The 14,245-nt window shown below is 40.2% G+C and overlaps 1 protein-coding gene across 4 annotated transcripts in view; it reads left to right on the top strand.

Moving 5' to 3' along the window:
* Positions 1–13,386, top strand: part of BUB1B (BUB1 mitotic checkpoint serine/threonine kinase B) — a 60,416-nt gene extending 47,030 nt beyond the window's left edge. For all 4 annotated transcript variants that reach the window (XM_010359780.2, XM_030930781.1, XM_030930782.1 and 1 more), the window contains 8 exons: positions 43–176; positions 1,078–1,218; positions 1,553–1,653; positions 4,699–4,848; positions 5,529–5,671; positions 9,719–9,890; positions 10,679–10,785; positions 12,827–13,386. In XM_010359780.2, the coding sequence (XP_010358082.1) occupies positions 43–176; positions 1,078–1,218; positions 1,553–1,653; positions 4,699–4,848; positions 5,529–5,671; positions 9,719–9,890; positions 10,679–10,785; positions 12,827–13,022 (1,144 nt within the window). In that variant the 3' untranslated portion in view covers positions 13,023–13,386. The remainder of the gene's footprint in view (positions 1–42; positions 177–1,077; positions 1,219–1,552; positions 1,654–4,698; positions 4,849–5,528; positions 5,672–9,718; positions 9,891–10,678; positions 10,786–12,826) is intronic.
* Positions 13,387–14,245: the final 859 nt, after the last annotated feature.

The following is a 14,245-nucleotide window of genomic DNA, read 5'->3' as shown; positions in this document are numbered from 1 at the left end:
ATATTATTCCTTTAAGAATTAACTTATTTGTGATTCTTTTAGCCCAATTATTGAAGACAGTCGTGAAGCCACACACTCCTCTGGCTTCTCTGGTTCTTCTGCCTCGGTTGCAAGCACCTCCTCCATCAAATGTCTTCAGATTCCTGAGAAACTAGAACTTACTAATGAGACTTCAGGTAGGATCATACATACCACTATATCCATGCCTAGCGAACACTTGTTTATCTCAGCAAACTGAGCTGTATGTTTTTCTTTCCTTCTTTTTTGAGACAGGGTCTCACTCTGTCACCCAGGATGGAGTGCAGTGGCACAATCATAGCTCACTGCAGCCTCAAACTTACTGGGCTCAGGTGATCCTCCTACCTCAGCCTCCCGAGTAGCTGGGACCACAACTGCACCACCACCATGCGCAGCAAATTTTTGTATTTTTTGTAGAGGTGGGGTTTCACTGTGTTGCCCAGGGTGGTCTCAAACTCCTGGCCTCAAAGGATCCTCCCGCCTCGGCCTCCCACTCTCTGGGATTATAGGTGTGAGCCACCATGCCCAGCCTAGTTGTTTTTCTTAAAGAAGTTGCCCACCAGGCGCAGTGGCTCATGCCTGTAATCCCAGCACTTTGGAGGCCGAGGCAGGTGGATCACGAGGTCAGGAGATCAAGACCATCCTGGCTAACACAGTGAAACCCCGTTTCTACTAAAAATACAAAAAATTAGTCGGGCATGGTGGCGGGCACCTGTAGTCCCAGCTACTTGGGAGGCTGAGGCATGAGAATGGTGTGAACTGGGGAGGCGGAGCTTGCAGTGAGCCGAGATGGCGCCACTGCACTCCAGCCTGGGCGACAGAGCGAGACTCCATCTCAAAAAAAAAAGAGAAGTTGCCATAAATTGTGAAATTTCTAGAATAGATTAGTATGAAGTGAACACAGTTTCATAAACACCTGAGACAGGTGAGTGTAGTTAAATTAACAGTGCTGACTGTGTAACCTTTATTTTTTTTTTCTTCTACTCTGTTATAATGTCCAGTTTAAGCATTAGGTTCTTTTTTTGGTGATATCTTTTCACCTTTCCCTCCCACTGGCAGAAAACCCTACTCAGTCACCATGGTGTTCACAGTATCGCAGACAGCTACTGAAGTCCCTACCAGAGTTAAGTGCCTCTGCAGAGTTGTGTATAGAAGACAGACCAATGCCTAAGTTGGAAATTGAGAAGGAAATTGAATTAGGTAAGTACCATTGAACGCATGTCCTCTGGTGTATGACAGTATACAAATAAGTGATTATTTGTACTTAAGCTTGATGCTTGAGCAGTGTAAATATTCCTAGATTGTATTTTTTTAAAAAGCAATATAGAGGATGACACATCAGTAATTTCATGTCTTAATAATAGGAATGATGTCTTCTCCTCTTACAATTTTTAACAAATTATTTTTAAAAGTATTCTAGATACTACTAACTGGCAAATATACCAGTGCCTCTGGTCCTTAAACCAGGAGGTAAAAGCTAGAGGGCTGTATATGTTCACAGTGATTTTTAAATGGAATCAAACTTTATCAACAGGTAATGAGGATTACTGCGTTAAACGAGAATACCTAATATGTGAAGATTACAAGTTATTCTGGGTGGCACCAAGAAACTCTGCAGAATTAACCATAATAAAGGTGGGACTGATTCTTTTTTTTTTTTTTTTTTTTTTTTTGAGACGGAGTCTCGCTCTGTCGCCCAGGCTGGAGTGCAGTGGCCGGATCTCAGCTCACTGCAAGCTCCGCCTCCCGGGTTTACGCCATTCTCCTGCCTCAGCCTCCCAAGTAGCTGGGATTACAGGCGCCCGCCAACTCGCCCGGCTAGTTTTTTGTATTTTTTAGTAGAGACGGGGTTTCACCATGTTAGCTAGGTTGGTCTCGATCTCCTGACCTCGCGATCCACCCGTCTCGGCCTCCCAAAGTGCTGGGATTACAGGCTTGAGCCACCACGCCCGGCCAAGGTGGGACTGATTCTTTGTAATTTCAGTTACTTTGTAAATAATATGGATTGAAGCAATAACTGTCCTCATGGTACCATCACATCTTTCTAATAATCTCTCAATATGTCCAAATATATTAAGTATCCTTTCAGTTTCATTTTTTTTTTTTTTTTTTTTTTTTTTTTTTTTTTTTTTGAGACAGAGTCTGGCTCTGTCGCCCAGGCTGGAGTGCAGTGGCGCGATCTCGGCTCACTGCAAGCTCCGCCTCCCGGGTTTATGCCATTCTCCTGCCTCAGCCTCCCGAGTAGCTGGGACTACAGGCGCCCGCCATCTCGCCCGGCTAATTTTTTGTATTTTTTAGTAGAGACGGGGTTTCACCGGGTTAGCCAGAATGGTCTCGACCTCCTGACCTCGTGATCCGCCCGTCTCGGCCTCCCAAAGTGCTGGGATTACAGGCTTGAGCCACCGCGCCCGGCCTCAGTTTCATTTTTTTGAGGAAATCTCTGCTGATAGTTTCTGGCCTGCTCCAATCTGGACAAGTTATACATTAACTTTCACACAATCACCACCCACAGTCACCTTGGAATTTCCATTTATTATCATCCTAGGTATTCACATTACCTTTTTCTTATATTGGATACCTAGTTTCTTTGTATCCTTTTTTTTTTTTTTTTTTTAAGGACAGGGTCTCTCTCTGTCATCCAGTCTGGAGTGCAGTGGCATGATCACGGCTCACTGCAGCCTTAACCTCTTGAGCTCAAGCAATCCTCCCACCTCAGCCTCTGGAATAGCTGGGACTGGAGATGCATGCCACCACTCCCAGCTAATTATTTTTTGTAGAGATGAGGGCCTCCCTGTGTTGCCTAGGCTGGTCTTGAATTCATGACTCAATCAATCCTCCCACCTTGACCTCCCAAAGAACTGGATTACAGGCATCTAACTTTGCTTTTGAATTTTTTTGCCATTCTGAGTCTCAAAGCTTTGTGAAGTTATTTTTCCCTCTTTCTGGATCCTTATAGGATCTTATTCTTGTCCCCACTATTCTGAAAGGTCACAATTACATGCCTTTTCATAAGTTTGTTGTCACTTATGTGTTAGATACTCAATGGCCATTTCAATCTGTCAATTCCCTCAGTTCTGAGAAATTTTCTTCAATGGAAAAATTATTTTTTCCCCTCAGTTTCCTCTGTTCTCTTATTCTCTAATTCCTTTTATTAGAAGTGCATATGGCATCTTTTGGACAGAACCTCTAAAAATTTAACTTTTTTTCTCCTATGTTTTATTTTTCTTTTTACTTTCTGAGTATTTTATCAGCTTAATATTTTTGGTCTTTTTACTAGGTTTTTATTTCTATATTTAATTTTCAAGAGCTCTTTTTTTTATTCTCAGAATTTTCTTTGTAGCATTCTATTCTTTATTTCAAAGAGAATATTCCTTATCTTTCTGAAGATACTAATGATACTTTAACATTTTTTTCTCCCTTTGTCATCTGTTTCTTCTTGTTTTTTTTTTTTTTTTTTTTTTTTTTTTGTCTGTTTTGATCTCTTTCACACTACAGGCTTTCTTCAAGTCTCTGACTCTCTATTCATATTTAAGTATGGAACACTGAAAGCTAATTGAAAGTAGTTGTGTATATGGAAAGACCTTGACAGCTGTGGACCTCAACGTAGGATGATCTAGCTTGGCCATTTTATTGGAAAACCCTCCAATATTTAGATCTTTTCTCTTGAGCTGATCAGAGAAGTCTTCTCCCTCAGAGAAGACTTCTGATTTTCTGCCTGGAGCATATAAGCCTGGCTTCTAGCTTTCTGAAAGCTGAGTAAGGAAATTGGTCTGAAGCATGGAAGGGCAGGGAGGTACATCTTAACATCTTAACCGCTGCATGTATAACATCCGATATATACACTTTTCCCTGTTTTCCATGTTATTTCTACGCCCCTCAGTGGTGCCTAGTGCTCTGTAGTCCAGAGCCCTTCTGTTTTATACTCACTAGGTAATAAACTTCTGGTCTTCGAGAACAGGGGAGAGGTAGTTGCTGGGCTGGGCTATGGGAGCAGAGGAGGGAAGCTGGGGTCTACCTTCCTCTTTTTTTGAGACGGACTTTTGTTCTTGTCACCCAGATTGGAGTGCAATGGCACGATCTTGGCTCACTGCAGCCTCTGCCTCCCAGGGTCAAGCAATTCTCCTGCCTCAGCCTCCCGTGTAGCTGGGATTACAGGCACCCGCCACCAAAAACCCAGCTAATTTTTGTATTTTTAGTAGAGACAGGGTTTCGTCATGTTGGTCAGGCTGGTCTTGAAATCCTGATGTCAGGTGATCCACATGCCTCGGCCATCCAGAGTGCTGGGATTACAGGCATGAGCCACTGCACTAGGCCTACCTTCTTCTTAAATGGGATTCAATCACTCCTGTCTTAGCTCCACCCTCAGCCTCACTTCCATGGGTAATTGGTGCTGGCAGTTATATACTATAGGGAAATAGCCTTGTAGTGTAAATGTAGCTCAGCTTTCTCCTCTGCCAAAATCAGTTTTTATTCTAACTGGATTGTTAACCTCCTCTTCTCTTTCCAGCTTATTCTCTTTCCAGAATTTGTTGCTATTGTGTCTTTTATAGTAGTTTTATGCCTTTAAAAATAACTCTTTATTATTTCTCTATCAGAAGGGCTGGAAGGAATGTGTTTCAACCTGCCAGCCATAACCATATACTTAATTGAATTTAATTTTTAAAATAAAATATCTTACAGGTATCGTCTCAACCTGTCCCATGGGACTTTTATATCAACCTCAAGTTAAAGGAACGTTTAAATGAGGCCTTTGATCATTTGTGCAGCTGTTATCAATATCAAGATGGCTGTATTGTTTGGCACCAATATATAAACTGCTTCACCCTTCAGGTTTGTAATACTAAAAACATAATTTAAAGTCCTCAAGTAGAGAGATTTGTGCTCCATTTCTCATAGGAATTTAGTACAAAATCTATCAATCTTCTAGAAATAGACCAATTCAATTATAAGTTAAAAGCATTGATCATTTTCTCAAGTTATTTTGACCAAAGATCTCTTTGGTTTTTTTTTTAACTTTTTTTGGTCAGTTGTCAAGCATAAATAAAAGTAGAATTGTACAATGAACTCCCATGAACTAGTGATCTATGATAATCTTAGCTCATGGCCACTCTTATTTTAGCTATGCTACCCCCACTGGATAATTTTTTAAACCCAGACACAATATGTCATTTTACTCTTTGGTTTCTTCTTAAGGTTTGCTACAGATTTTGATGATAATATAAATTCTCAAAAACGGTTGGAATGAGGGTATTTTAAAACATTTATTAAGTACCTATTTTGGGCCAAGCTCACTCTTGATGCCATTCATCATTATGTCATTAAATCCTTACAAACAATCTTATGGGAGATTGCAGTATTATTAAAACTGGGACATAGACTCAGTCTACAGAGGTGCCTGTGTTCCAGTAGAGAACAAGGAAGACTACAAAGCATCAGTTACCAAGGTATTGAGTATAACTACAATCTGCCAAACTTGAGAAATAGTGAGTTTTCTGTCCTTCAATTTCCAGGATCTTCTCCAACACAGTGAATATATTACCCATGAAATAGCAGTGTTGATTATTTATAACCTTTTGACAATAGTGGAGAAGCTACACAAAGCAGAAATAGTCCATGGTGACTTGAGTCCAAGGAGTCTGATTCTCAGAAACAGGTTGGTCCTTTTCATTGTTATAATTCTATCAGCTTTCTCTTAAAACATGGATAGTTGCCACTTTTTTTTTTCTCTTTTTTGAGGCGAGGGTCTCACTCTGTCACCTAGGTTGGAGTACAATGGCATGATCTCGGCTCACTGCAGCCTCCGCCTCCCAGGTTCAAATGATTCTTCCATCTTAACCTTGCTAGTAGCTGGGACCACAGGCGTGCACCACCACGCACGGCTAAATTTTTATATTTTTCGGTAGAGATGAGGTTTTGCCATGTTGCCCAGGCTGGTCTCAAACTTCTGACCTCAAGTGATCTGCCCACCTCAGCCTCCCGAAGTGCTGGGATTATAGGCGTGAGCCACTGCACCCGGCCAAGTTGCCAGTTTTTAAAGCATTTTGAAAAATGCCATATGGAGGAACACATTATGTTAAGAGAATATTTACCTAAAAGTAAAAAATCATTGAGAATAGTTTAAAATAATTCAAAGAAATAAACACATTGAGGAAATAGACTAAATCAGATAAAATAATTAATCACTGAGTATTGTGATGATATACATCAAGACAAGATATAAAATATGAATATTTTGAGGAATATAAAGTGGATTGTTTAGTCATTCTTTGAGTGGGACCCGTGCCAATCTAGCGAGGATGCCAGCAAAATCAAGGCACTGCTCAGTTTCATAGACCAAAGCTTAAGTCAGGCCTAACTGACATGTTAGCCAAGAGAAGTGGGTAAAACCAGAGTTCAAATACAAACTATGCCAAGGAATGGGGCTTAGTGTTCAAATTAAACCCAGTGTGTCCATCAGGTTCAAGGGGTGAGCACAGAGCAGGAAATAATAAATGAATACTAAGAACTGAGAAAATATAGATCACATTCAGGCATTAATTAGGCAAAAACAGTCCAACATTTTTGCTTTGTGAAAAGGACTAGAGGACTACTACGTTCTTTTAGTGATCATTGGTGTTATAGTATTTGAGTAAAAGCAACCTGGTTTAAAGATGCTTTGTCTGCCCAACCAGATGTCTTGGGTGAGGTGTTAACTTGGTTTCTGAGGCCACTGGTATATACTAATAGCTGGACTTATTCTTTACATTTCTTCTGACTACTTAATCTATAAGAAGGGATTGATTCTATCTTCTGCAACCTCTGCTGCTGATACCCAGGCAAAAAAAAAAAAAAAGAAGAGATTGAATTAGACTCTAAATTATAGTTAACATGAAAATTAAAACAACCCTAAATGTGTTCCTGTGATTGTAACCAAAAGAACTAGAGAATCCCACGTTCTCCCCTGAGATAGCAGAGTCAAAGTCTTTCCCAGACATAATGTAGCAGCATTTCTCATCCAGGGCACCATAGGTATTTTGGATGAGACAATTCTTTGTGCAGGTATGTTCCAAGCAATGCAGGATGTTTTATATTCCTATTCCCCCCACCCACCCAATTAAGTGCAGGTAACAATCCCCTAAGCCATTGTGACCACCAAAAATCCCCCAAAATTTCCAAATATGAGAACCCCTGGTATATTTTCACTCTACTTAACAACATTAAAATGACAGTGCTGAAATTCCCAGGGCTATGGAAATTGAAAGCAGAGGTATTTTCTAAGCCTTTTAGAATTAGGCATTTGTGGTCTATGGAGTACGATAACCCTTCTCTCAGCCACCAGAGGCTCTAGGAAAGTACATAGTATTAAAGAGGCATTGCTTTTTACTTTGTCACTGCTTATCAAATTTAATCAGAAATTTCACATAGATTCATAAGGAATTTAAAGCTAGAAAGGGGCCGAGCACAGTGGCTCATGCCTGTAATTGCAGCACTTTTGGAGGCCGAGGCGGGCAGATCACCTGAGGTCAGACCAGCCTGAACAACATGGAGAAACCCCATCTCTACTAAAAATACAAAATTAGCCAGGTGTGGTGGTGCATACCTGTTATCCAAGCTACTTGGGAGGCTGAGGCAGGAGAATCGCTTGAACCCAGGAGGCAGAGGTTGCAGTGAGCCGAGATCGTACCATTGCACTCCAGCCTGGGCAACAAGAGCAAAACTCCGTCTCAAAAAAAAAAGCCAGAGGCCGGGAGTGGTGGCTCACGCCTATAATCCCAGCACTTTGGGAGGCTGAGGCGGGCAGATCATGAGGTCAGGAGATCGAGACCATCCTGGCTAACACGGTGAAACCCCGTCTCTACTAAAAATACAAACGTTAGCCAGGCCTGGTGGCAGGTGCCTATAGTCCCAGCTACTCAGGAGGCTGAGGCAGGAGAATGGCGTGAACCCAGGAGGTGGAGCTTGCAGTGAGCCGAGATCGCACCACTGCCCTCCAGCCTGGGCGACAGAGCAAGACTCCATCTCAAAACAAAACAACAAAAGCCAGAAAGGGCTAGATGCGGTGGTTCACTTCTGCAGTCCCAGCACTTTGAGAGGCAAAGGCAGGAGGATCTCTTGAGACCAGGAGTTCAAGACCAGCCTGGTCAACATAGCAAGACCCCATCTCTACAAAAATAAAAGCCAGAAAGAACCTTTTGAAATTGCTTAGTTTAGTTGCTTACTTTAGTTTCTACATATTTTTTGTGAGGAAAATGAGATCCAAAAAAATGGAATGTCCTACCCAAAGTATAGTGAGTTAGTAGCTGATTAGAGGACTAGGACACCTTCGTGCATGCTTCTTTTTATTAATCTATGAAGCATTTTTTCCTATGCCTCCAAATTTATATAAATATTTTACAATTACACTGGGCATGGTGTCTCACATCTGTAATGCCAGCACCTTGGGAGACCAAGGCAGAGGATCACTTGAGCCTAGGCGTTCAAGACCAGCCTGGGCAATATAATGAGACCTCATCTCTACCAAAAAATTAAGAAATTAGCCAGGCGTGGTGGCACACACCTGTAGTCCCAGCTACTTAGGAGGCTGGGATGGGAGGATCGCTTGAACCCAGGAGGCAGAGACTGCAGTGAGCTGAGATCGCACCACTGTACTCCAGCCTCAGTGACAGAGTGAGAGCTTGTCTAAGAAACCAAACAAAACACACACATGCACACACATATTATATATATATATATAAAATACACATATTTTTTATATATCAGAATCCACAATCCCTATGATTGTAACTATATATACTATATATATATATATATATTTTTTTTAATTATAGTATAGTTTAATGGTGGCCAAAAAAGTTGGATCTTGTGCCAAGGGAAAATGGGAGCAATTGTCAATTTTAAAGTAAAATACATAGATCATTCTGTGCTGTGGAGGTATGTAATTGGAGTAGTTAAAGCCTGTATTTAGGAATATTGCACCAATATCAGAAGTTTGAGGGAACTAATTGAGAAAAACAGAGACAAGAGGAACACATGAAAACCCACTCATTTCATTTATAAACAGTTCCTATGTCTCCATGGAGAATAGCATTATTAGGATAGATAAACCCAAGGAAAACAAAATTAATTGATAATTAATTAGTATTATAAAGGTTTTTTTAAGTAAATAAGAACTGGAATTATGAATAAGAGTAAGATAAAATATGGTGTTTTACAATATAGGTAGGACTTTATAAAACAGACTTGCATTGTTTTCCATTAAACTCTGGAAGGAAGAATCTGAACAATACCTGGAAAGCTTATCTGGAATAGTAAACAAGAAAGGCTATGACACCTATAAAATTTTAATTTCCTCCATCATAATTCCTGTCAGTGTATAAATCATTGCAATTGTATGTGTTAATGTGTACAGTACAGGGAAGAAGCCTGTGCTCTGCTTCCATACTTACTTTATATAATACGGAAGCTTGATAAATGTTTAATGGTGGCCATGCATGGTGATTGAAATATACTTTGTGTCACCAAACTGGTGACATTCCTTCCGCATTGGGTGGACACTGCCACTACTGAGTCTTACAGGTGCATTTTCAAAATTAACCACTGGAGGGAGTTGTCGGCATAGCTAAGATGTACTCAAGGTACTTTTTTTTTTTTTTAAAGACCAGCTATGCAGCTTCTTTCATGGCCTATTTTTATTATCTCCTTCTCTTAAATCTGGGCTCAGAATCCACGATCCCTATGATTGTAATGAGAACAATCAAGCTTTGAAGATAGTGGACTTTTCCTGCAGTGTTGACCTTAGGGTACAGCTAGATGTTTTTACCCTCAGCGGCTTTCGGACTGTACAGATCCTGGAAGGACAAAAGATCCTGGCTAACTGTTCTTCTCCCTACCAGGTAAGTGTAAAACAAGCCTGAGCAAATATGGAGAGGGTTTCTTAATCTCTTTATTATCTAGATAAGCTATAAAAGCTAGTGTTTACTGATACTGACTCTCCCAGAGTAGATGACCTAGTTTTCAAATATCACCAAGTCAAGTAAAATGTAACATTTTTGTGTTACAGCATTGAAGAATATACACATACACGTGCAAACACATGACTAACTGTAACCAAGTGCCAGGGCCATTCCTACTGCCTACCACCCATGTAATCTTTTATAAGCCATTTTCTGTGATCTTCTCTGTAAAAAAGGGATAACAGTCTCTGCTGTGTGTTTATCAGAATTGTTGTGAGGTGTAAATGAAGTAATGTATATAAAAAGAACATTAGCACAAACGTAAAGTCTTTTGTATGGTGGCGTTATATGCAGAAATTCCTTCTAACTTAGCTTTAGACATAAGACATTTGCTGATTGAATATGTAGCACAAACCTGAACTAATCATGTGGACCCCATTTAGATCACAGTTGGAGTTCATGCAAACTCAGTAGGTCTACAGATTTGAATGTGATAGTCCAAATATTTCATCTTTTGTTCTTAAGGAGAACTCCTAGAGTTGGCTCTATTGATCATTTCTTTGGAGAGCTTCTCCCTTTACTGTAAGGGTGAGGAACAGTCTACTAAAATGTATGTCATAAAATAAACTTAGTTAAGCACTGTAATACCTTTCAACTTCCTACCGAAATAAGTTGCCATGGTAGAGGCAGAGAATTATTTTAGCTGATGGTGCTTTTTGTGATTTCAGGTAGACCTGTTTGGTATAGCAGATTTAGCACATTTACTATTGTTCAAGGAACACCTACAGGTCTTCTGGGATGGGTCCTTCTGGAAACTTAGCCAAAATATTTCTGAGTAAGTATTGATGAATTTCAGGGTCCCTGCCCGTCCCTGTAATTTTCTGTTTCTCTTGGGTGCTATCTCTGCTTTGGCAGCCTTAGTTTTTTTAATCCAAATGCCATGATTCCAGTAGTTTCAGCGAGTTTTCATTAGAGCATCAGCAGAGCGTCTAGTGCAGGATAAAGGAACTGCTCATTAAAAATAAGATTCAAAACTATTCAGACTTCAGGACCTCATTCTGAAGGTAGCTGTATCTTCCAGACTACAGCTATAGTATGGAAGCTTCCCTGTTTAGATATGTGAAAATAAACATTTCATGAGAATAATTTTCTAACCAATTGGTGTTAGCCTTAAATTCCTATTTATTTATTTATTTATTTATTGAGGTAGAGTCTCTCTGTGTCGCCCAGGCTGGAGTGCAGTGGCACAATCTCAGCTCACTGCAACCTCTGCCTCCCAGGTTCAAGCGATTCTCCTGCCTCAGCCTCCTGTGTAGCTGGGATTACAGGCGTGCGCCACCATGCCTGGCTAATTTTTGTATTTTTAGTAGAGATGGGGTTTCACCATGTTGGCCAGGATGGTCTCGAACTCCTGACCTCGTGATCCACCTGCCTCAGCCTCCCAAAGTGCTAGGATTACAGATGTGAGCCACTGCGCCTGGCCTAAATTCCTTTTTAATAACGGTTATTACCAAAATTTAATAAGCATCTCTTGAAAAGACTTACATTTCTAAACTATATGCTAATTTTAGGCTATTATTTATTTAATAAGTGGATAGAAGCAAACCAGATAACTGAATCTCCTGGTGAAGAAGTAAATGGTCTCTTAATAAGCGCTGCTTGGTCTCAGAACCTTAGTACTCCCTCAAGCCTGCTCATAATTATTAAGTCGGCCAAGCATGGTGGCTCACACCTGTAATCCCAGCACTTTGGGAGGCTGAGGCAGATCACCTGAGGTCAGGAGTTTGAGAGCAGCCTGGGCAACATGGTGAAACCCCGTCTCTCTCAAAATACAAGAAAATTAGCCGGGTGTAGTGGCCCATCCCTGTAATCTTAGCTACTTGGGAAGCTCAGGCATAAGAATCACTTGAACCTGAGAACCTGGGAGGCAGAGGTTGCAGTGAGCTGAGATCGTGCCACTGCACTCTAGCCTGGTCAACAGAGTGAGATCTCTGTCTAAAAAACAAACAAACAAAAAAAAACAACTTAAGTATCTATGTTCCATTTTAGCTTAGCTTAGCAAATAAGTTCCCAGCATAAGTTTGCCAGTCTGTCACCTATTGTTATATTCTTTGGTTAAAAAAAAAAATTCCGTGTTGAAGATTGAATGCCCCTTCTGTATTTTCCTCTTTGAATAATTGAATTGTAGTTTTCTCTTTATTTAATTCAGAACTTGGCCAGTGTTATCTCTTACATGTACTTTTTAAAATAGGCTTGAAATACAATGTAAGACATATAAGATGGATATAGGCATGTCCACTTGGCTATGGTCCAGACAGGTCTGGCTAACACAAGCAGAAACAAGTAGGGTCAGTTGGGGTTTCCTAACAGCCCTGCCTTATCTAATAAGGGAAGTTTCTCTGATCAAAAGAAAATAGTAATAAGCAAAGGTACAAACATATTAAGCAGTAGTTACTTTAGTCAAGCTTACAATTCTCAGAGAATTGTAAAGATGATCCACTACTTGGGTGGGAGAAAGGAGCTGTAGCCTTTTTGATGACCTAGACTCTAGGAAAGTTGGAAAAAATAAAATTCCTTTTTCTTCTATTTGTAGAAGAAAAGTGCTATGCCTTAGTACACAGAGGAAATTTATAGATTTAGATGAGAGAACTTCTTTCCCTTCATGTGCATTGTATCTTGGCTTTTCCCACTATGGTAGCCCTTTTTTGTAGTTCTTCCCTGGGCTTTCAAAGGACTATTTGAATGATCTCTAACCCTAGAGTTCTAGGTATTACCTTACACCATTTTGGTGCATAAATGTACCACTGAGTTAAACTAAAAGGAATTATAATTTTCATATGCCTAATCTTGATGGAAATGGTTTTATATATTTTTAGGCTAAAAGATGGTGAATTGTGGAATAAATTCTTTGTGCGGATTCTGAATGCCAATGATGAGGCCACAGTGTCTGTTCTGAGGGAGCTTGCAGCAGAAATGAATGGGGTTTTTGACACTACATTCCAAAGTCACCTGAACAAAGCCTTATGGCAGGTAGGGAAGTTAACTAGTCCTGGGGCTTTGCTCTTTCAGTGAGCTAGGCAGTGAAGTCTCACAGATTGCTGCCTCAGAGCAATGGTTGTATTGTGGAACACTGAAACTGTATATGCTGTAATTTAATTTAGGACACATTTAGATGCACTACCATTGCTTTTCTGCTTTTTGGTAGAGGTATATTTCCAAGTAACTGACATTTTTTACACAGTGATATGCTTACTCATGGCCTTGTCTAACTTTTAAGAAGAACTATTTTATTCTAAACAGGCTCATTACAAATGGTTACCTTGTTATTTAACCCATTTGTCTCTACTTTTCCCTGTACTTTTCCCATTTGTAATTTGTAAAACGTTCTCTTACGATCACCATGTATTTTGTAAATAATAAAATAGTATCTGTTAAATTTGTGCTTCTAACATGTCATGTAGTTTTTGCAAACTAAAATAACAAATGGCTTAATTTTGCAGAGAGGGGCTATTTTGCCATGGAAATTTATATATCCTAGACTTAGAATTGTTGCAATAGGGTTGTGATGAGACAGAATAGCCAACTACTTCTTTAGGTGGGTCTGACCTTCAAATAAGTGGTCTAGACTGAAAAGTAGGTAAGATGATATGCATAAGACCAAATTTCCTTCAATTTCAAGTGGCATGATTGTATATCTGGCTTATGTTTTAATGTTTTCACTTTTTTGGAGACAGGGTGTCCTCTGTTGTCCAGGCTATCACCTTGCCTTTCCAGACTCTGGCAATTTTCCCACCTCAGCCTTCCAAGTAGTTGGGAGCACAGGCTCACACCACCGCATCTGGCTAATTTTTTGTACTTTTGTAGAGATGGGGTTTCACCACATTGCCCAGGCTGGTCTCGAACTCCTGGGCTCAAGTGATCTGCCCACCTCGGCCTCCCAAAGTGCTGAGATTAGAGGTGTGAGCCACCATGCCCAGCCCTAGTGCTTTCACTTTTATCCACCAAGCCCCTTGGTCTATTTATATGATCTAGTGGCGCTGCTACTGGGTCTCTTGATTAGGAATCTGACTGTTAGAAAATAAAAGCAAATGTGTTCAACAGGGTTTAGCAACCTTTCAGAAATGGAAAAATCACCATTCTATTACGTGCAGAATGACTTGGAGAGGGCAAGGGTCAGTGAAAGAATAAAAGGAAATTTTGTTTGAAAGATTTGAGGAAGCAGGAGGTCAGAATAAAATGATAACTTTGAAGTATGAAATAGTTTGGAAGAGAATAGGCCTAGATAAAGTACTGGA

Source organism: Rhinopithecus roxellana, chromosome 5 (assembly GCF_007565055.1).
Source record: "Rhinopithecus roxellana isolate Shanxi Qingling chromosome 5, ASM756505v1, whole genome shotgun sequence".
NCBI classification, from domain to species: Eukaryota; Metazoa; Chordata; class Mammalia; order Primates; family Cercopithecidae; genus Rhinopithecus; species Rhinopithecus roxellana.
The sequence above is the reverse complement of the archived record's forward strand: the minus strand, read 5'-3'. Positions and strand labels throughout refer to the sequence as shown.